Source organism: Capricornis sumatraensis, chromosome 5, assembly GCF_032405125.1.
Source record: "Capricornis sumatraensis isolate serow.1 chromosome 5, serow.2, whole genome shotgun sequence".
NCBI lineage: Eukaryota > Metazoa > Chordata > Mammalia > Artiodactyla > Bovidae > Capricornis > Capricornis sumatraensis.
The window spans coordinates 47,792,174-47,815,772 of NC_091073.1; the positions used below are offsets into that span (position 1 = coordinate 47,792,174).

Below are 23,599 nucleotides of genomic sequence, written 5' to 3' on the forward strand. Positions count from 1 at the left end.
CATGTCCAGTTCTAACTGTTGCTTCCTAACCTGCATACAGGTTTCTCAAGAGGCAGGTCAGGTGGTCTGGTATTCCCATCTCTTTCAGAAATTTCCACAGTTTATTGTGATCCACACACTGTGGCAAAAACCAGGCAGAACTAGATGCCTCTTTAATTTTTTATGCTATCGTAGTTTTACTAAGCTTATATGACTGACTGCAAGTTAAACTAGACATTTGCACAGACATTTGCAGAGTGGATTACTATAAGAATATCTAATCACTGAATTTTCTCCGTGGTGCCATGGCCTGAAGAAAATCTCAATTACAACAGTTCTTAATGCAGCATTAACCTTGCTGATCTCAAGTGTTTATTTTTCTCTGTTGCATAGTATATGTTATTCTTTCATTAGTGTGACCTTAATCATCTGTAAATTTGTCAGATTTTATTAGATACAGCTTTCTAAATAACCTAGGACCCAAGAGCTCCAAGCTGCATGTTTGTTCGGTAGGGCAAATAGTACAAAATTGGAAATTCTTTTTTGTCATTTGTTCCCTTAATTGTAAAAAGAAGTAGTCTTTTTTTAAAATACTAATTCAATTGCAAATAACTTACTTTTCACAATGAAAGATAATTCTTAATTTTTCATCATATAAATGTATACTTCTCAGGTAATAATCTTATTATTGTTGTTGTTGTTATAACAATTATTACTTATTATGACTTGTCTTCTTATAAATGAAAAAAAGCTTGTAGTTTTTTTGTTAGCATTTTAGCGTAGACCTTTCTTTGCTTTTCAGAAAGAATATCTTTGTGTGCACACATATATCCACATGCATATACATATATGCATACACACATACATTCATATATATGTACATACACACACTAACACCATTTTAAACATTGGTTGTAGATTTTTATACTCATTCTGTCATATTTACAAATGAACCAATGTATGTATTCTATTACTTGTTTCTTGTAACATCCATCCATCAATCCTTTGCAGGCATTATAAATGAAATGATTGGCAGCTCTTTGTAACAAGTTAGAGGTACAGTGTATCATTTTGTTTAAAACTGTGAGTCAAGTACCACTTAATATTTCATCTTAAAATATAAGTATTTATAGCATATAATTTTGTTTAGGAATTAATAATCTATTTTGGAAATGTGACATAAGGAAATAAATTATGTTATTATCTTATGAAGTGCAGACCAGATTTTCCCCCCCAAGTCCTGATGACTACTTCATGATGGAAAATGGGAAACAATACCAAGGAATTCTTCTCAGAACCTTTGGCATTGTAAATCCAAAAAGATAAAGAATCAGTGAACTCTATACTTTGGGGATACATAGCTTAGAATTAGTAAGTTACACACTCCCCCAAAAAAGAGCCAAAGATAAGGAATAACTGAAGGAATGGTTTTACACTATAAAAATTTTTTTTAATTCGACTTTGAAATGCTTCCATTTGACAGCACCTTTAAGTAGGACTAGTATATATAAAACTAACCATGTTAGACTTTTACTCTGAATATTAGTAAATATTGTTTTCCTTATTTTTATACATATGGGGTGATATTAAACCTATTATATGTATGAATCCATATATTCAGCCTTATTAATAATAAATACTCATAATACCGGGGCTTCCTGTAGCTCAGACGGTAAAGCATCTGCCTGTGATGCAGGAGACCAGCGTTTGATCCCTGGGTTGGGAAGATCCCCTGGAGAAGGGCATGGCAATCTACTCCAGTACTCTTGCCTGGAGAATTCCATGGACAGAGAAGCCTGGCGGGCTACAGTCCATGGGATCGCAAAGAGTTGGACATGACCGAGCGACTAATGCATGCATGCATTCATAATATCAATTGTCCTTTGTATATTCTTTCACTTTAGTTGCACGCCACTCCAGTACTCTTGCCTGGAAAATCCCATGGATGGAGGGCCCTGGTGGGCTGCAGTCCATGAGGTCGCTAAGAGTCGGATACGACTAAGCGACTTCACTTTCACTTTTCACTTTCATGCATTGGAGAAGGAAGTGGCAACCCACTCCAGTGTTCTTGCCTGGAGAATCCCAGGGATGGGGGAGCCTGGTGGGCTGCCGTCTATGGGGTCGCACAGAGTCGGACACGACTGAAGCGACTTAGAAGCAGCAAAACTCACTCAGTAGATATCTGTCAAATGGATTTTTCTTTTTAATAGCCTAACTGTCCAGTAGCTTGGGGAATTTGATAAAAACTATCTGGATAGTTATTCTCATTAGTCTAAATTAAGTATTGTTTATGCTATATTAAACAGAGTGCCTAAACTCATATCTGAATTGGCTAAGGTCTCTGGAACCAAAGTACAGAGCTTTTAAATCCTGTATGATTGTTAAGATAAGATGAGTCAGTGCATGGAAAGTCCATCAGTACCTGGACGTACTAAATACTCAGTAATATTCTTATTACCATTTTGAAAGAAAAATTTCTTAAGGTGCTTCACAATTTGGTGATATATGTTACTACTCCAAGTATCTTATGTTAATCCATTACTAATCCAAGAATTATTAAACCAGGTCATAGCCTAGATTTTATATAGTTAAAAAAATACTTGAAAAATATCTTTATTATTTAGGGGAAGATCCAATAATAGAAACCATAAGGAAATCACTGAGAATTTACCAAATAAAATTTTAAAAAACATGTGTTAAAGAGACTATTCAACAAAATTAAACTCTTAAAAACATGTATGCAACATGTGATAAAGGATTGTTACTCTTCATAAATTAAAAAAACTATTATGAATTGATTTATAAAAGCAAGAAATGTACAAAAGGGAAAAAAAGTCCAAGAATGAAGAAATAAAAATTAATACAACTATGAACTGCTACTTAAAAATAATTTGGTTGATTTTCAAATAATAATGTATAATATTTTATCTGCATATCCAGATTTCAAAAGTTCTAAAAATTGCCTTTTATAAACTCATGTGGCAACAAAAGGTAACCTGATCTGGGCATGCTGGCAGCAAACTAGTGGTAACTGACTTGAAAGGGTCCTTTTCTGTGCCTCTTAGTGAGAATCACATGATTTGGGCTGCCTGAATATTCATGGCTTTAAAAAATTTTAAGTGCTTTCTCAAACACTGCTTGGATTGCTATAGAATAGAAGTCATTTATTTGCATCATGTTATCCTTCTAAAATCAGAAAAATTATGAGTATCAGAAAAATTATGAATATCAAAACCCCTCTGTCCAAAAATATTTGGATGAGGAATTGTGGACCTGTATTTAATTTGATAGTACAGAGAACCAAAGTCACTCACAAATTCCCAATGAAGTCATAAATTGGCTTCTTTTTTGAATGGGATAGTAAAATGTGAATATAGATATAGAGATTTATCAAAAGTCACAAAAGTGTGCATGCCCTTTAACTAGGAATTTATCATGGCTAAGTTATTGGGAAAATGATGAAAGACTTAAGCTTTAGTAAGTCCAACACAGGTGACATATAACTGAAAAGTCCCAAATGTTCAATGACAGAAGACTGGTGGGATTATACAAGGCTCTAACCACAACTCACACAAGAACTGTGCCACTTTCAAAGTGATACTGTGCGGTAGCACTCATTCATGTTGAAGATGCCCTCAATATTTGTTAGGTAGAAATACCAGGCTGTAAAAATAATATGACTATATTACCTAATTTCTCTAAAAATTATTTGTCTCTGGATGGCAGAATTGCAGGTGATTCTAATTTTCTTTTTATAACTGTGCTTGTCTATGATGAAAACATATTACTACTTATAATAATAAAACTTTTAAGTGTCATTTAAACATATTATTAAGAGTTTGTCAATACATCTTACTTAGTTTCAAGTTTTATGTATATTATTAATATGTGTTAGGAAAATATAATATTCTTCATATTTATAGGAATTAATTATAATGACTTGGTATATTTGAAAACAGTATCATAACACATAGCCTAGTTTTCAGATAGCATGTTTTTCCTTAAAGAAACCTTTATTGTATTGTTGATATTTTAATGTGTGTTATTAAAACTTGCTGTGGAGAATTGAAGATATAAACCATATTGTCAAGGAAAGCATGTTCAGAATTTTAGACTTTATAAAAAAATATACCCAGAGAGTTTATTGGCAGCATTCAAATTCTGACCCATGGAGAGAGAACAGTAAGCTAACTATCTCGAATAGTGGGATATCAATTGAGAATGTGTAATTTCTTTGTTTCAGCCATCAGAAACAATTTGCTATTCTCAGAAATATATTTTGAAATTATAATCTTTATCCTGAAATGGTCCTTTTAACAATACAAATAAGTGAGAAAGCTGTGTGCTCTTTCAGGAAAGTGATTTGCCTTCTGCATTGCCTTGGGTGGTGATAACATGATGATGTGCCATTGTACTGCTTGGCATGGGATAGACAACTAGACCCAGCAGTGTATCTACAGAGAAGAGAGTTCCGTGTTTAAAGTGCTAATTTCAGTGCTGCTTATAGTTCCGACAATATGCATTTGAAATTTGGTGCTGACTCTGAATACTTTATTCCAGTTTGTTAGACTATTTCTGCAATATATGTACAATTAAATTATATTACTTATTAAAAATAGTGTTATCTGTTACTTATTTACTGAAAGAAACAACTCTTTATTTTTCAGAGCTTCCATATGGCTGGGAAAAAATCGATGATCCCATATATGGCACTTATTATGTTGAGTAAGTCTCTAAGTTTGATATTAACTTGTTATTAATGTGTTGTGAAATTGTGTTAGTGTTCCATTTATTGTGCATATGTGGTAACAGTCCTTTTATTCCCCTTTCATCTTACTTTGAAGTACCCACAAAAACTAGCTGCACTAGCTAGCTGTCTCTTGCCTCTCCAGCTGGCTAATTTGTCATACTTTCCCTTTGACTCATGATTCTAAAACACCAATTGGAAAAGTGTCTTTCACACTGTCCTCTAAATGAGTGATAATTAAAGATATCAAAGTAAATGCCCTTCATTTTGCAATCAGAATGTTGGGAGCTGACTAGTTGTGCAATAGAGATGTTCTATTAGACCAGATTTCAAAGTCAGTTAAAAGAAGCAACCATATTTTTCAGTTGAGGGATGAAATAAAATTTGGATTTCTTTGTCTTTTAAGGCCTCATTTTAAATCAGGAGGGTTTTTCTTGTAAATTGGACTTTTATCTATTGGAGGTCGCAGCATAATGAGTTACCACTCTATGCATCCTTTTAGTCAGGATAAAGCCCCCATTAAGGATTCAGTTATATACACATCTTCCCTTAGGAAAATCAAGTAATATTCAATAACTTTCAGTAGTTATGTACATGACTTACTTTTTCCAGAACCCCTTTTCTGATAGACAGTTTTTTAAATTTTACTTATTGCATCATGTTGTTCATGTTATTTGGGTGAATAACAAAACCTACATGCCCAAGAAACCCAGAGGCTGAAACACTAAAGACGTTCGCCCTCTCCATCAAGATCTAAATCTCTTTCCTCCAACCATATTCTGTTAACAATAATAATCTAGATGGTAGGTAAATGGTTACAAACTAAAGACATCATTGCTAAATTGTTTTTATAGCCATAGTCAAACCGTTACTCGGAGAAGGCAATGGCACCCCACTCCAGTACTCTTGCCTGGAAAATCCCATGGACGGAGGAGCCTGGTAGGCTGCAATCCATGGGGTCGCTAAGAGTTGGACATGACTTTCATGCATTGGAGAAGGAAATGGCAACCCACCAGTGTTCTTGCCTAGAGAATCCCAGGGACGGGGGGAGCTTGGTGGGCTGCCGTCTATTGGGTTGCCCAGAGTCGGATACAACTGAAGCAACTTAGCAGCAGCAGCAGCAGCAGCAAACCATTACTGAGCTTTTACTAAGTGTCAAGCCCTTGTCTCCACTGGGGAGGTGCTGATGAGGACAGCCTGTGTGCTCAAGCCCTTGAGCATCTCCTTCGTGAACACTTGTCTTGAGCTATCATCTCAAGTGAATTTTGGCACCACAGTCATTTCCAGTGAAGGTGAATTTACTTCATTTGCCAAATGCAGTTTTCTAACACAGTATCTAAGGTCATGTAGACACTCAATAGATGCAAAAATTAAGATAAATACTTGGAGGTATCACTAATTGCAAAAATAAAGGAAAATCACTTTTAGATGATTCTAAGGCTTCTAGTCCCATTACACTGCTCATCAATTAAAATACATATATATTTTAATAATACTATAGCTGCAACTCCTGGTTAATTTTGTCAATGTTAAAAGATTTTCAATAAGTTTTCAGTTCAGTTTAGTTGCTCAGTCGTGTCTGACTCTTTACTATCCCATGGACTGCAGCACGCCAATAAGTGTTATTTCGTCTTAATTGTTGAATCAGACTATCCCTTGCTTAAACCTATGACATCTGAAATCCAAGGTAGCTCAATGGAAGGAAAGAGAACAGAAGTATGTGACACGCCAGATCTCATCTGTAATACACTTCCTTACATAGTTTATCAAACAAGAACACTTTCCTAAGGTTAGATATTGGGAAACTCCATAAAAAGCCATATAGCGAATATTTTAGGGGGCCAAATGGCATCTCTCACAGCTATTCAGTTCTGCTGTTGTTGAAAACAACCACAGGTGACACTTCAAATGAATGGGTGTCACTATGTTTCAATAAAACTTAATTAGCAAAAATAGATGGCTGGACAAACTTGGCCTGGGGGGACATGATTTTCTGACCCTTTCCCTGTTTGAAATCTTCCAATTCTTATTCCATGTCTTCAACTGCTTTCAAGCTGATTTCCAATGTACAAAACAGTATTTAACTCAAACCTTCCTTCTCTGCTTAAATATCTATCAAAGAGGTAAGAGACTCACACATCAGAAAGCAATGCTTCCTACCTTCTTGATCATTGAGGTGTCTGTTCTTCAAGGAAAGATCTGATGCTGGTAGTTAAATTATTGAATTGGACATTAGCTATAACCCTAAAAGGAAATGATTCTCAGTACCATTACACTTCATATGGTTTACTTTGTATTTGTTTTTGCTTAAACTACATTTCTTTCCACTTGCTTTCCTGGTAGCTCCGCTGGTAAAGCAGGAGACCCCAGTTCGATTCCTGGGTTGGGAAAATCCCCTGGAGAAGGGATAGGCTACCCACTCCAGTATTCTTGGGCTTCCCTGGTGACTCAGTAAAAAATCTGCTTGCAGTGTGGGAGACCTGGGTTTGATCCTTGGGTTGTGATGATCCCCTGAAGGAGGGCATGGCAACCCACCCATTATTCTTGCCTGGAGAATCCCTGTGGACAGAGGAGCCTAGCGGGCTACTGTCCATAGGGTCACAAAGAGTCAGACATGACAGCCACTAAGCACAGCACAACACATTTCTTTCTACATTTCTCCACTTCGTTTTTCATGTATAATCACCGAAGTCAGAAAATTACTCATAATTTAGTTAGTTATATCTTACATAATTAGATCAGACTAACTTTTAATACTTTTACATTTCAAGTGATTGTGAGGTCTGAAATGCAGTCATTGTCATTGTTGTTTAGTCGCTAAGTCGGGTCCAGCTCTTTTGCAACCCTATGGACTATAGCCCACCAGGCTCCTCTGTCCATGGGATTCTTCAGGCAAAAATACTGGAGTGGGATTTCCTTCTCCAGGGGATCTTCCCAACCCAGGGATCGAACCCACATCTCCTGCAATGGCAGGCAGATTCTTTACCACTGGGCTACCAGGAAAGCCTCTGGGTACAATCATAGTGAGTCTAATAGTTTAACTTCCTTCAGGTTGCATCCAATTCTATTTGTCATGGCTTTTTCCCCATTACATGATTCCATAGGTATACCAATACCAAGAATTAGGCATGTGTATGTGTATCAGACCAGTCAAAAAACTAAGGTAACTCAGACCTCCAGATAATTTTAAATAGAACTGTATGCCATTATTTCTTAGAAATGTCTTCTGGAAAAAAAAATCATCGAAATTATTGAAATACCTCAACTTGTAAATGTTGTGTGTTTACAGTATATAATGGGTTCTCTAGAGAGCTATCATTTTTGGTATTTAATTGCATACCCCATTACACAATTAGAGGACTGGTTACAAAATATGGAAAACATTCCATCCTCCCACCAAGTGGTAAAAAAGCCTAGGACTCTAGAAGTCTAACTCAGCAGTTACTCTTCAGACAAACCAACAACTAGGAGGAGAAGTTGTAGAGCAGACATCAGCAGTGAATGTCAGAGTGAAAGAAACCCTGTGCCTGTGGCACATTTGCACAAACACTCACTCCTGCCAGCCACAGATAAGCCAATAGGACTCCAGCAGTCAACAGCAGGAAAGTGTTTATGCAACTTGACACTGGAAAACCTGGGCTGAGTAAATTTTGACCACTATTGGTAACTTTAACTTGCTGTGTCATAATTTTATCCTGGGCAAATCTAGTTTTAAGATTACAGATTTAATATATTTAAAACTCAGAAAAAATTATCATTATTATCATGTAAGTATCATTGCCTCATGGCATCTGGTCCCATCACATCATGGCAGATGGGAAAAAATGGAAACAGTGAAAGACTTTATTTTCTTGGGCTCCAAAATCACTATGGACAGTGACTGCAGCCATGAAATTAAAAGACACCTTGGGAAAAAAGCTATGACAGACCTAGAGAGCATGTTTAAAAGCAGAGACATCATTTTAAAGCTATGGTTTTTCCGGTAGTTGTGTAGGGATGTGAGAGTTGTACCATAAAGAAGGCTGAGCGCTGAAGAATTGATGCTTTTGAACTGTGGTGTTGGAGAAGACTCTTGAGAGTTCCTTGGACTGCAAGGAGATCCAACCAGTCAATCCTAAAGGAAATATACCCTGAATGTTCATTGGAAGGACTGATGCTGAAGCTGAAGCTCCAATACTTTGGCCACCTGATGCAAAGAGCTGACTCATTTGAAAAGACCCTGATGCTGGGAAAGATTGAAGGCAGGAGGAGAAGGGGCTAACAGAGGATGAGATGGTTGGGTGGCATCATCGACTCAACAGACATGAGTTTGAGCAAGTTCTAGGAGATACTGAAGGACAGGGAAGCCTGGCTTACTGCAGTCCATAGGGTGGCAAAGAGTCAGACATGACTGAGCAATTGAACAACATTAGTATAATGAGGTAAATTGTCTTAAATTGACATATGGGGAAACTCTGTCTGAAGAAGTTCAGTATTGATAGGAATGGACCCAGGCACTGTGACTGTAGAGCCCAGAGTCCAAACTCTAGCTTGAAATGCATCCCATAAATGTAGTGTTCATAATCCTCATGTGATGGTCTGAACAAGCTTCTGCAACTCATCACTGGAGAGGAACAGAGAGTCCCCAAAGGACATCTTCTCCCTGGCTCCCCTCTAGTGGTATCACAGGAGGGTGACAGAGAGTGGTGGTCATGTTGCACACAGCCCCACCAGGCTGACTTCTGACTCACTCATTCTGAGCCACCAACTCCACCACCCATGGTTTGAGAGTGGTCCCAGACACTCTGGCCCCCAAGAGCAAGACTGGAAAGTCCTGAACAGAGAGGATTGCATGTTGTGAGGGCCCCAGCATAGAGATGTTGCCCCTTATTTGGAGCTACAGAAGCACCCACACAGCTCTGTATTTTGAAGAACAGTGAGGCTCACTCAGCATGTTTTCTTATTTCATCTGCAGACAGGACAGACAGACCACATTTCTGCTCAGTTTAGCCACAGAAAGAGGTTAGCCCTATTTTTCTTGACACTAAGTCCATGATAGTGCAGGACTTAGCAATGTATTAAAAAGTCCTAAAGTTGCTAACTAGAAATGTAACTGTCACTGTTCATAAAGAAAGGGAATTTTTTAATGAAAAAAGTACAAAATGTAGAGTTGAACAGCTGTGACTTTTGTACAAATGTGTTTTTTTTCCTCCTCTTTTGTGAAATTATGTCTGCTGGGTGCATTTTGGTTTCAATGGCAGTTACACAATTTGCTTAACTAGCTTGCCCAGAAGACACAATTTCCTGGAACAGTTTTCATGCAAAGCTGCCTTCTCTGGCACAGGCGGAGAAGCAAACCATACAGCTACAGTTAAGGTAATAGTGGAGACTGACAGATGTGATTTTCATGTAAAGGTTTTACAAGTTTTCATGTGATGTCACACATCTGCTACTATGAACTGTTGCTTGTGTGCAGTTCCAGAATGTATGAAAGATACCATATAATATCTCCAATATAACATTGAATGTGAAAGGAGAATTGCATTCATTTCATGGTTAATGATGAGTATTTGTCATGATGTAGCAAGTTGCAAAGTGGTTAGAGGGGATTTTAACGCAACAGCATTATCTTAACAATGTTTTTCTCCTTCATGCCTTTGAGTAGTTCTCTAAATATTCCAAGAAAACACTTTTTAAGTTCAGAATTTTTGAAAAGTCAGCATATATGTAAAACACGTCCAATTAGAAATCAACACAAAAGTATATCCTTTTAAAATCTTGCCTTTTCTTAGAGAATTTTTTTCCTGTATTGAAAGATAATTTTTTCAAACTTTCAATGTTTTCTTCAGTTTTCAAAAATCAGCACACTGTTCTGATGCTTTTAAACAGCTATTTAAAAAAGAATCCTTTCACCAGCTTAACAAACTTGTGTAATAGAAGATATTAAACTAAAATGCACTGTTGAAGTTGCTCAGTTACGTTCTAAAGGGAGCTCTGAATCTTGTCAGTAGCATTTGGTCGTATCAGTTATCACTTAGTGGCCAAGAACACGAGTGGCAGCATTTCACAGTATCACAGGAGGAAAGGGAGGAGGATGGGGATCAGAATGGAGAGAGGGAAAAGGAGAGGAAGAGATTGTACTGTGCATCTATTACATGCCAGTCAGTGTTCTAAGTGCTATACATATTACTAACTCATTTAATCAGAACAAAACAACTGTGAAGTCTATGTTACCATCCCAGTTTTATAGATAATGAAATAGAAAATAAAGATAAGAAGATAAAAATAACTGAGATATAGCTATTTCTACAAGTACTAAATAATAAAGCTGGAATTTGAATCTAAGCAGTCTCATTACACAGCTGGTGAAAGTGAAAATATTCATTGCTCAGTCATATCTGACTTTTTATGACCCCATGGACTGTACTGTCTATGGAAACCTCCAGGCAAGAATACTGGAGTGGGTTTGCCATTTTCTTCTCCAGGGGATCTTCCTGACCCAGGGATCTGATCTGGGTCTCCTGGACTGCAGGCAGATGCTTTACCATCTGAGCCACTAGGGAAGCCTTAGCACCTAACACAGGTATGTAGGAAGTGCTGAACAAATGTTAATTATATTTTATCTTATGTATCCCAGTGACATAGCTAAGGACTGTCCTTTGGGCATTACCTGCTTTTACAGTTCTTTCTTGATACAGTAGCAGTGTTGGTCACTCAGTCATGTCTGACTCTTTGTGACCCATGGACTGTAGCCCGCCAGGCTCTGTCTGTCCATGGAATTCTCCAGGCAAGAATGTTGAAGTGGGTAGCCATTCCCTTCTCTAGGGGATCTTCCCAACCCAGGGATAGAACCCAGGTCTTTTGCATTGCAAGCAGATTTTTTACTATCTGAGCTACCAGGGAAGCCTTTCATGATACAATGCACCCCCAAAAGTGAATAATTCTAAGGATGATTATTTGATTTATAAGAAACATATAACTAAATCTCATGGTTAGAGTGTGCCACGTTGAATAAAAAATACTATTTCTGGTATTTTTTCCATAAGCCCACTGAAAATGATGAAGTAAGGACTGCAGAGTGTGATATTTCTGTGTCTTCCAGAGGGGCTGAGGTTTCAGGGTAATTTCCAAAGAAAGTACTTGTGATGAAAGGATTTATTTAATAACACAGTGATGTTTAAGACACTATTTTTACTTTCAACTACTTTCATATCCATTGTCCCAGAGAATGAGGGAACTAATCTCTGAGGAGTTAAATGAGATCTCAATGAGCAGACTCCTAGTAAGGCTGCAGCTATCTGATGCATGGAGAGCTAAGAAAGACCTTTCAATAGACTAGCTATGTTTTACATTAACATTAACTTTATAATTTATAAAGTGTTTCTCATGTTTATTAAATAAGCATAAATCAATTAACTTCACGGTTCAATGAAGGGAATAAGAATATTGAAACAAACATAAGATATTCTATTTCTAACCAAACTATAGTCAGTTCTTTCTTGCTAAGTTATTACATTTTTACCTCCTTCTGGCTGATCTAGGTCAACTTCATAGTGTGCAGCATCACTCCTTTCTGCCTGGAGAAGACAAGCATCAAACCTTATTGTGAGGGATCTCCTGGGTTCACATACATGTTCTTTACACTGTGTTAGCATTTCTGATAGTTTGTCACTGATAATTCTTACTTACCACTCTGTACTACTTACTCATACTATGTAAATTTCAACTGGCTATTGATCTACTTTGTTAACACTGCACTTCAACCACAGATTGGTGGAAAAACTTATGCTTGTTTCTGCTCTTTTTGCCAAAGTCTGTCAAATATTTTTAAACTATGATTCTCTCAAATCAAAATGAAGTCTCATGTCCAATCTCCCTGCTTACTATTATCATACAGTTAAGACCTGGGTATATGCCCCTCATCAACCCTTTTCATGAAGTTAGAGATAATTTTTCATCCTGGAAGGTATTTCCCTATTGCTGATTCATTTTAATATGACCAAAATTTATTTTGTATTCCAGTTGCCTTTCCTTCTCCTGAATGTCTTTTCACCTGAAGGAAAGAAAACTCAACTCTATAATTGGATATATTTTTTTAGCAACTTTTAAGCTGATAAACTGCCTTATTTTAGCAAATCTTCTGGTTCAAAGTTAAAAAAATGTCTTAGGAGCCTAGAAGTTTAAATAGACTTAATTGAAAGTGGACTTTTACAAATAACAATGAGTTAATCACTTTGATAGCAGTTATCTTTTTGTTTTTACAATTCTAATGAATCACTTTTTTGTTTTGAAGTCAGTAATAAAAGACAAAATAATTATTATTCCAGCATCATCTATTCTTTTCTTTGAAAGTGTTAGTGAAGAGTTTAATGTATGCAATGAAAACATGAATGTAATGTAAACTGTTGTTTGTCTTGAAACATTTTTTAATTAATTAAATTAGCCTCTCATTTAGATACTTCTGGAGAGTTTGAACACAACATCTAGCACACAGCAGGTGAACTGAGGGGTAGAGGCAGCAATATCCCTAAGCCCTTATTATCCCAAGGAGAGATGACGAGAACAGTCATAACTGGAAACACCATTGCGTGCTCCCAAGGAAGGACTATGCTCTCTCCTTCTATTCCATCTTTTCTGTAGGACCATGAGAACTGGAGAATGGCCATGGTGAAGGAAGGGAGGACAGTCTGCAATCGGGCCTTGCTGCTCGAGGGAGTTTCAGGCAACGTTCTGAGAGGAGTGTGAGCAGGTGGATGTGGGGAGTGTCATTTCTTCACTGAGAGGTCCTAGGGTGCTGTGAAATGTGCTCTCTCTCCTGATGGAGGAGGATCGCCTATTTCTATTCTGTGTAGGTCATTGCTAGACCAGACCCAGAGAAAACTGCCACCATCTTTCACTGGATAATTCTGTTTGGCTCTTGCCAAGGTAATGTTATAGTAACAAGTAAATTATTGTCATCATTCCATAATTTGTGAAATAGTTAGCTTATATAGCTTTTTAATCTCTGTCTGGATTAAATATGTTAGGTTTCTTGTGAATGAATTACAAATTGTCTCCTGCTACCAGGTTGTATCACCACATACTTTGGAGCCATATCTTAGACTAAGTTCTGAAGTTAGCACATGAAGTGAAAAATTGGATAGGGTCAGAATTATCCTAAAAATTCCTCAGCATCCTGTCATGTTGGAGACTAGCATACTGAAACAGCATTGCTGTTTTTTCCTTTAGTGTTGGAAAAGAATTCTCTCTGGAATTAAACCGGTTGGCTGGCATTTAGGTCTTTTAGATCTTTAATGGATACAAAACTAGAATCACATTCAGCTCAGGGAGAGGCTGTCAGACAGATGAAGAAATTTAGTGCAACAGAAGAAGCAGTAGATTGCTGTCATTTGTGTACATTATTATGAATATAGCAAAAGACAGTCACCTGCCCCCACATGAAAACTATAATTTCATCTCTTTTACTATTCAGGTAACGTTTTTCAAAACTGTTTTTGTGTCACAGACCATAATGTTAGTAATAGTTTGTCCTTTTTTGCATGCATGGTTTTGAATTTACAGGCTAGTAGAAAATTACACTTAACCTCTCTGGCTTCTATCTGTTAAATAAGTGGTTTGGATTAGGTGATTGCTAAGAGAGTTCTTCTAGTTCAAGGAACATCCACTGCACCTTGTGTTAACAAGGATAAATTTGGGCATTCTCCCGTGTTAAGCCTCATTGTTTTCTCATTATGCCTGCTGATCAAAGATTACTTAAAATTTAAAAGCATTTTCTTTCCATTTCTGCTTGTTATTTGGCTAGACAATAACATATATTCCCATTCTTTTATTTTATTTTAATGATTTTAACAATCCCATGATGTGAATGTTAACGAAAGACTTCCAAAAAGAGTGGACTATTATAATAGAATCTCCTTACAAAGCTCTGACAATATATTGTCATGAACACATTGTATCTGTTTTTTTATTCTTTTATTTTTTTTATTTATTTATTTTTAACTTTTTATTTTTAGTTTATTTTACTTTATAATACTGTATTGGTTTTGCCATACATTGACATGAATCCACCACGGGTGTACATGCGATCCCAAACATGAACCCCCCTCCTACCTCCCTCCCCACAACATCCCTCTGGGTCATCCCCGTGCACCAGCCCCAAGCATGCTGTATCCTGCATCGGACATAGACTGGTGATTCGATTCTTACATGATAGTATACATGTTACAATGCCATTCTCCCAAATCATCCCACCCTCTCCCTTTCCCTCTGAATCCACAAGTCCACTATACACATCTGGAACACATTGTATTTGATATCTACAATGTATTTTATATCTACAGATATGAAACTAATTATCATTAAATAAAAAGTCAGTGATATAAAGAGAAGCTTATAGACAAAAAGTCGGGTGAGAACTATATTTTTCTCACCATTGTCAGAGCTGAAGACATTTGAAGGGAATATTGTTTTCCACTTTTTATAGTACAAGGTGACATTGTTAAGGGGCTTCCCTGATAGCTCAGTTGGTAAAGAATCTGCCTGCAATGCAGGAGACCCTGGTTTGATTCCTGGGTCAGGAAGATCCCCTAGAGAAGGGATAGGCTACCCACTCCAGTATTCTTGGGCTTCCCTTGTGGCTCAGTGAGTAAAAAATCCACCTGCAATGTGGGAGGCCTGGGTTCAATCCCCAGGTTGGGAAGATCCCCTGGAGAAGGGAAAGGCTACCCATTACTTTTCTATTAAGTGTTTAACAGATGACTTTATTTACCTAAATGAAATTATGTTACCATAGACAGATAACAATATAATATATAGATAACAAACTTTTTATTACCAAATTTTGTATATTCAATCTAGCTAAATAAGATGAAATTTAAAATTATCAGGAAAAAATTCTGTCCTGTGGCTGAGCTTATCTGGATTTGGCCTGTGACAGGCCAATAACATTATATTTTCATTAATCTAGTCCAGGTGAAATTCACCATTAGGTATTTGGTTTCCAAAAGCTTATTAAGTAACACTTATTGAGTCTGTCACAATGTAAAAAGCTTAGTTCAAATTTCTATTTAGTGCAACACTCATGTATAGAGGTTGACAAAGTCCCCTCTTTTTATTCTCACTTCACTTTCTCCAGTTTCAATTGGACATCACAAACATAGGATTTTCAGACAAAATGATAGGAATGATTGCCTTTCCTTTTCTGTACTATTACTTAGTTAGTTGGGGGCATTGACTTAATATGTAAATGATAAACAACTGTCAGTCAGGCCAGGAAAATCATAATACTACCATCTCAGTTCAGTCAGTCAGTTCAGTTGCTCAGTCGTATCCAACTCTTTGCAACCCTATGAATTACAGCATGCCAGGCCTCCCTGTCTGTCACCAGCTCCGGAGGTCACTCAGGCTCACGTCCATCGAGTCAGTGATGCCATCCAGCCATCTCATCCTCGGTCGTCCCCTTCTCCTCCTGCTCCCAATCCCTCCCAGCATCAGAGTCTTTTCCAGTGAGCATGAGGTGGCTAAAGTACTGAAGTTTCAGCTTTAGCATCATTCCTTCCAAAGAAATCCCAGGGCTGATCTCCTTCAGAATGGACTGGTTGGATCTCCTTGCAGTCCAAGGGACTCTCAAGAGTCTTCTCCAACACCACAGTTCAAAAGCATCAATTCTTCAGTGCTCAGCTTTCTTCACAGTCCAACTCTCACATCCATACATGACCACTGGAAAAGCCATAACTTTGACTAGATGGACCTTTGTTGGCGAGTAATGTCTCTGCTTTTCAATATGCTATCTAGGTTGGTCATAACTTTTCTGCTAAGGAGTAAGCGTCTTTTAGTTTCATGGCTGCAATCACCATCTGCAGTGATTTTGGAGCCCCCAAAAATAAAGTCTGACACTGTTTCCACTATTTCCCCATCTATTTGCATGAAGAGATGGGACCAGATGCCATGATCTTCATTTTCTCAATGTTGAGCTTTAAGCCAACTTTTTCACTCTCCTCTTTCGCTTTCATCAAGAGGCTTTTCAGTTCCTCTTCACTTTCTGCCATAAAGGTGATTTCATCTGCATATCTGAGGTTATTGATATTTCTCCCGGCAATCTTGATTCTAGCTTGTGCTTCTTCCAGCCCAGCGTTTCTCATGATGTACTCTGCATAGAAGTTAAATAAGCAGGGTAACAATATACACCCTTGACTTAGTCCTTTTCCTATTTGGAACCAGTCTGTTGTTCCATGTCCAGTTTTAACTGTTGCTTCCTGACCTGCATACAGATTGCTCAAGAGGCAGGTCAGGTGGTCTGGTATTCCTATCTCCTTCAGAATTTTCCACAGTTTATTGTGATCCCCACAGTCAAAGGCTTTGGCATAGTCAATAAAGCAGAAATAGATGTTTTTCTGGAACTCTCTTGCTTTTTCAATGATCCAGTGGATGTTGGCGATTTGATCTCTGGTTCCTCTGCCTTTTCTAAAACCAGCTTGAACATCTAATAGTTCATGATTCACGTATTGCTGAAGCCTGGCTTGGAGAATTTTGAGCATTACTTTACTAGCCTGTGAGATCAGTGCAATTGTGTGGTAGTTTGAGCATTCTTTGGCATTGCCTTTCTTTGGGATTGGAATGAAAACTGACCTTTTCCAGCCCTGTGGCCACTGCTGAGTTTTCCAAATTTGCTGGCATATTGAGTGCAGCACTTTCACAGCATCACCTTTCAGGATTTGAAATAGCTCAACTGGAATTCCGTCACCTCCACTTTGTTCGTAGTGATACTTTCTAAGGCCCACTTGACTTCACATTCCAGGATTTCTGGCTCTAGATAAGTAATCACACCATCATGATTATCTTGGTCATGAAGATCTTTTTTGTACAGTTCTTCTGTGTATTCTTGCCACCTCTTCTTAATATCTTCAGCTTCTTTTAGGTCCATACGATTTCTGTCCTTTATCGAGCCCATCTTTGCATGAAATGTTCCCTTGGTATCTATAATTTTCTTGAAGAGATCTCTAGTCTTTCCCATTCTGTTGTTTTCCTCTATTTCTTTGCATTGATCTCTGAGGAAGGCTTTCTTATCTCTTCTTGCTATTCTTTGGAACTCTGCATTCAGATGCTTATATCTTTCCTTTTCTCCTTTGCTTTTTACTTATCTTCTTTTCACAGGTATTTGAAAGGCCTCCCCAGACAGCCATTTTGCTTTGTTGCATTTCTTTTCTATGGGGATGGTCTTGATCCCTGTCTCCTGTACAATGTCATGAACTTCATTCCGTAGTTCATCAGGCACTCTATCTATCAGATCTAGTCCCTTAAATCTATTTCTCACTTCCACTGTATAGTCATAAGGGATTTGATTTAGGTCATACTTGAATGAATGGTCTAGTGGTTTTCCCTACTTTCTTCAATTTAAGTCTGAATTTGGCAATAAGGAGTTCATGATCTGAGCCACAGTCAGCTCCTGGTCTTGTTTTTGTTGACTGTATAGAGCTTCCCCAACTTTGGCTGCAATGAATATAATCAATCTGATTTCGGTGTTGACCATCTGATGATGTCCATATGTAGCTACCATCTACTAAGTAGTTTTTATGTATTCAGCATTTTACATAACTTATTTAGTCATTACAACAACCCTTTATGTTAGATATTATTCACATTTTACAGACATAGAAACTTAAGCCAGACCATCAACCTCGCAGGCGGTAGAAATGGAGTTGCAGCCCAGGACAGGAATTAAAAGACTTGATGCTGTTGGTATTTAAGTTACACTTGACTCCCATACTCTGAGTACCACCAGATAATATAAAAATCTATACAGCGTTTAAACACTTTCACATATTTCTCTTCAAAACAATCCTGTGAGGTGAGCAGGATAGTTAGATGAGGCCATTGCAATTCAGAGATACAGGGGAACTCTACAAAGATAATGGGAAGTAGACTTAACCTGCAGATCCGTTTTAAACTTCAGATGTTGGTTTGATGTTAAAATAAGGAATGATCACTGAGACTCACTGTAAGTGGCTTTCCCTCTGGTGAAGTCCAAGAGATCCACATGAGATTGAGGAAACCAGCGTGCAGGTGGCTCCTCTCACCTATGTTACTGTTCATGGCTAACCCACACTTAGCCACGCAGCTGTCACTCGGCCTCAGGGGGAGGATTCTCACTCATACTTGCGTTTCCACCTTGTTACCGCGTAAGGACTTACTGTAAATACTTGAGCAATGCTGTGTTTTCACTTATTGTATGACTGGACTTCAGCAGGACCTAATATGTCCTTTTCCAAGTTTGAAACAAGGCATAAGTAGTTGTTATTATTGACCTTCCCCCATTCTCACTCACATAAATCTCTAATCTCATTCATAAATGTTAGTGCAGAATCTTATTATCATTATCATAATGGCCAGAGACAGCGGCCCATGTTCAATTTCCAGAGATGGTAAGGACAGAGTTCAAGAAAAGTAGAGTGAGGATCAGCCTTAAGTGAGGCTGACAGGCAACCCCCGGAGGAGACTCCTCTGGTTTGAAAATTAAGTCACCCAGAGCTGGTCTTCTGGCCCCTCACCTATATTCTCATTCTCGTTCCTATTCTTACTTTTCATGACACGTGAAATATACACACGCACATGTGTTTTCTTATAAAATGTATATAGTCCCCATTTCTATGCACATAATCACTGGGCTCTTTAAAAAATAATTCAATAATCAAAGTAATGTGCTATATTTTCACATTTTTATCTTCTGAGAACCAGCTTGTAATTTAAAATTCTGTGAGATCCAGTTTCACTGATCTCACACTGATAATTGTGTGATAACAACAATACTGATAATTGAGAACCACCCTGAAGTAGTCACAGATTACTAAAAATAGTCCAAGCCTAAATATACAGAGGAAGTATCATTGAAAAGTAAATGTGTATTTGTGTCAGAAGCACCTAGATCAGTATTGTTGGATTTGGCACTACACAGAGCCAGGTGTGAGTCATGAATCTACTTCTTTCTCTGAAAACTTCTAAAAATTGTTTACCCGCTCTGAGGAGCAGCTCAATTAAAAGCACGAAACATGTTTACCTGAAGGTTTGGCATATAGTATTTACTCAATGAGTATTAGTTCTCATCTCTCTCTGCTCCCTACCACTCTCCCATTACGCCCTCTTTTATTACAAGGCTGCCATTCATTTGTCAGACAACTATTTCTTTCTACAGATTGTGGTATCTATTAAATAGAATTTTAATCTGAACAGCTATTAAGTAACTATAAAATGTGCAAGATGGAATGTTCTTCTCAAATAGCCAACATCATGCATTCCATCTTTATTTGGAGCTTTAGAATGGAAAGTACAAGCTCAGCCAATGAGGGAGCCTACATTCACCAACCTTGTGTGTATATTGTGGAAAGAAAGAAACATGTTACATTAAAATACATCCCCTGTTACAGATACATGAAGCTGTCATCCCAGAATTCTGATCTTCCTGTAATGGCATAATTTTAGGCATAGTGTGTTAATTATATAAAACTCTTCTACACTAGTTTTTCCAAAAAGCAAGCTATTAAAATCAACAGTGAAGCAACTTACTGCCACCTGTATTTGCTCTTGGTTCTACTGAACCTTTATCATCTCTTCCCATTACTTCCTTTCCATGCCTTTCTTATCTTCCCAGGGTCCTTATCTTCTCAGAATGACAGGCTCCTACCCAGTCAGGCCACATGGCCACTTATTAATGCAAGGTATTGAAAGATTCTGTGCAGATTCTAGGTATCTGGCAAAGGAGCCTTTTCTCCCTAAGATGCATCAAAAGTACTTTTAATTTTGTTTTGTTTCCTAATTCTTCCTGCATTACTGTCTAGCTTATAAAAGGAAAAACTGTGTATTTAATTTTTCTCTGATATAAACAGTAATAAAGACTCAGTAGTCAAGAATAATATTTTTTTAATCTTTATCTCACTCTGAATATTAGACTTGGAAACCTAGAGAGGTTTGCTATTCTATAAAGTGGGAATTATCTTCCTGTCACATTGACTTTCAAGATCTACACAGCCTTGTTCCCAGTCGTGTCTCTCTCCCCTCACTGGCGCTTTTTCACTGACCCCTCCTTCCTGGATAATCCCAGGCAGCACTGGTATTGCCTTCATGATTTCCTCATTTCTCTGACTCTCCTTGATGTCAGACCCGAAGTATGCTTGTACCCATGGCTGTGTGTTTCTAGCATTATGTATCAGTGACATGTATGCACAGGTTTATAATTCTTAATTATATTTTTGGGGTTCAGTAGACTTCAGTTGGGGCCTCCCTCATAGCTCAGTTGATAAATCATCTGCCTGCAATACAGGAGATCTGGGTTCGATTCCTGGGCCAGGAAGATCCCCTGGAGAAGGAAATGGCAACCCACTCCAGTATTCTTGCCTGAAGAATCCCATGGACAGAGGAGCCTGACAGGCTATAGTCCATGGGATCACAAGAGTCGGACACGACTTAGCAACTAAACCATCAACCACCAGACTTGGGTTGTATCGTGATTTCACATTTCAATAGCTCATGTATAAGTTGTTAATAAATAGCAATCCAGTTCAATCCAGTATATTACAAGTCAGACTAGTCTCACCCTTCCCAGCTCATTGTAGTGGCTAGTTCCCTGGGTAATAGATTCTTTATAGTCACAGAGCATCTTGCTCATCCTCATAACACCAGGTAAGTAGAATGGCCAGTACATTGGAGGTACAGTAAATGATGCTGAAATGGTTGAGAATTTGAGGGAGTATCATGATTCTTCCCATGTGGTTAATATGGTGAAACTCATTCTCTAATCTGCCCATGTTCAGGAAACAGGCACATCTTCCAGAATGGAAAGTTTTCAAAGCTGTGATCATCGTTTAGACTAAAGCCACAGTGGAAGTGCGGAGACTTTGAAACAAAATAGAACCTCGTCCCATGACTTGGAAGTATTCTTCTTGTCCCATCACTCATCCTCTCCCCTACACCCCTGCTCCCACACCACCACCCACACGGAAATGTAGCAGGTGTAGGCACCATCCCTGTGCAGTCACTGAGCAGGATAGAATTTGTTCCTGAACACTTTTGAATCCACCATTCTCTCCCTGAAATGGCTTTTTCTCCATCTGGCAAAATACATCTCTCCTTCTAGAATCTGCTCAAGAGTCACTTCCCTTGTGAAATTTCCCCGAACCCCCAGATTCAGTTGTCTTTTCTTTTGAGTCCTCACTTTGTGCATACAAATTTTCTGGCTGCTTACAGAGTGACCAGCTCATCCCAATTTACCTAGGAATCTCCAGGTATTAGCACAGAAAGTCCCACACCCTGGGAAACCCTTTAAGTGAGTAAGTGAAGTCACTCAGTCATGTCCAACTCTTTGCGACCCCATGGACTGTAGCCTACCAGGATCCTCTGTCCATGGGATTTTCCAGGCAGTAGTACTGGAGTGGATTGCCATTTCCTTCTCCAGAGGATCTTCCCGACCCAGAGATCGAACCTGGGTCTCCCGCATTGTAAACAGACGCTTTACCATCTGAGCCACCAGTAGCCACCAGGGAAGTCCTTTAGTCCTAGACAAATCCAGGCAGACAAACCTCATATGTCTTCCCCATTGGAATATAGACCTCCTTGGTGAAAGGGTTGTATTGCATCCATTTCTGTGTTCCCAGTGTGTTGCACACTGATACATTGACGAATGTGTAAATGAGACTTGAAAGACTGAAGTCAATGAGTCTTTGAACAGAGTTGACAGATACCAGTGGAGGAGCAGTTTATCTAGTTTTGTCTCAATACAGAAAGATGTTGAAATAGTGTTATCATTTAGTTTTCTTTTAGATAAACTCTATCATACCTCTAAGTTTATAACTCACTACTTTTGCTCAATCTAGAAGCAAAAGGTTAGCAATACCTATGATAACAATAACCTCCTCCTGCACCCAGCAATAAAATTTAAGACAGATGTTTTATGAAAATGAGAAGAAATGGATAGAAAACCTTTTTAAATGCATGCCTACTGGCAATTTTGGAAAATGAGTCTACATAACTGATAGGTCCTGGGGGCTTCATGACATGAATGATAGGGCACAATGTCATTTCTGCTGAGAGTAAAATATCAAGTTTGCCATGTAATTGGTGAATAGTAATGGCTAGGTGATGAATCCCACTTCTATATAAGATACACATAAAATACACATTACATATTACATGTCAGTGTCTTAAGGTAGTACTACTACTGGGGAAGAGAAGAGGGCTCATTTATCTGAAAATATACCCACATTTGGGAAGCTCTGCCTGGAGCGGGGTGGGGGAGCAGACTCCTTAGCTGTGAGAGTTTCAGCACCTATGTAAGAATACTCTTCTTAGTTGCCCATGAGTCTACCTCTGACCTGGACACTATGACTCCAGATCAGACACCGTCATGTCCAGAAAGAGCAAGAGAACATGTGAGTGACTCAATCTTCCTACCCACATTCATAAAGCAAATCTACATTTCCCTCAGGTACAGTAGGGAATAATGAATGAGCATTCATAGAAAGAAAATGATCACTTGAGTGTTAGAACTGGGAAGAAATCTTTCAAGAGGCAGGATTCTATTAGTCTGTTTCTTTTTTTTTTTATGCTCCAAGTGAAATAGATTTAATTATTCCATTTATCCAAAGCTCATTTTTAAAGATAAAGTATATTTAAAACATTAGTCTTTGAACTAGTGCTTTTAAAATTTATATTTTCAAAACAATGTGAGGCACACATCATATTATGGAAAGCCTATTTTATAGCTCTTTTTGTTTCTGTTTTATCTCCCCTGCTAGTCTATGTGTCTGATTGATCTTTGCCCATCCTTGCACCCCTTACCACAGTGCCCAGCAAAGACCATTTGAGAAACAAATGTTTGATGAAGCACAATAGCATTTATTGAGTACT

General features: G+C 38.1%; 1 protein-coding gene across 2 annotated transcripts in view; it reads left to right on the forward strand.

The window, feature by feature from the left end:
• The window catches only part of MAGI2 (membrane associated guanylate kinase, WW and PDZ domain containing 2), a 1,476,322-nt gene that overhangs the window by 1,104,146 nt on the left and 348,577 nt on the right, over positions 1-23,599 (forward strand). For both annotated transcript variants that reach the window (XM_068972797.1, XM_068972798.1), the window contains exon 7: positions 4,647-4,704. In XM_068972797.1, coding sequence (XP_068828898.1) covers positions 4,647-4,704 — 58 coding nt within the window. The remainder of the gene's footprint in view (positions 1-4,646; positions 4,705-23,599) is intronic.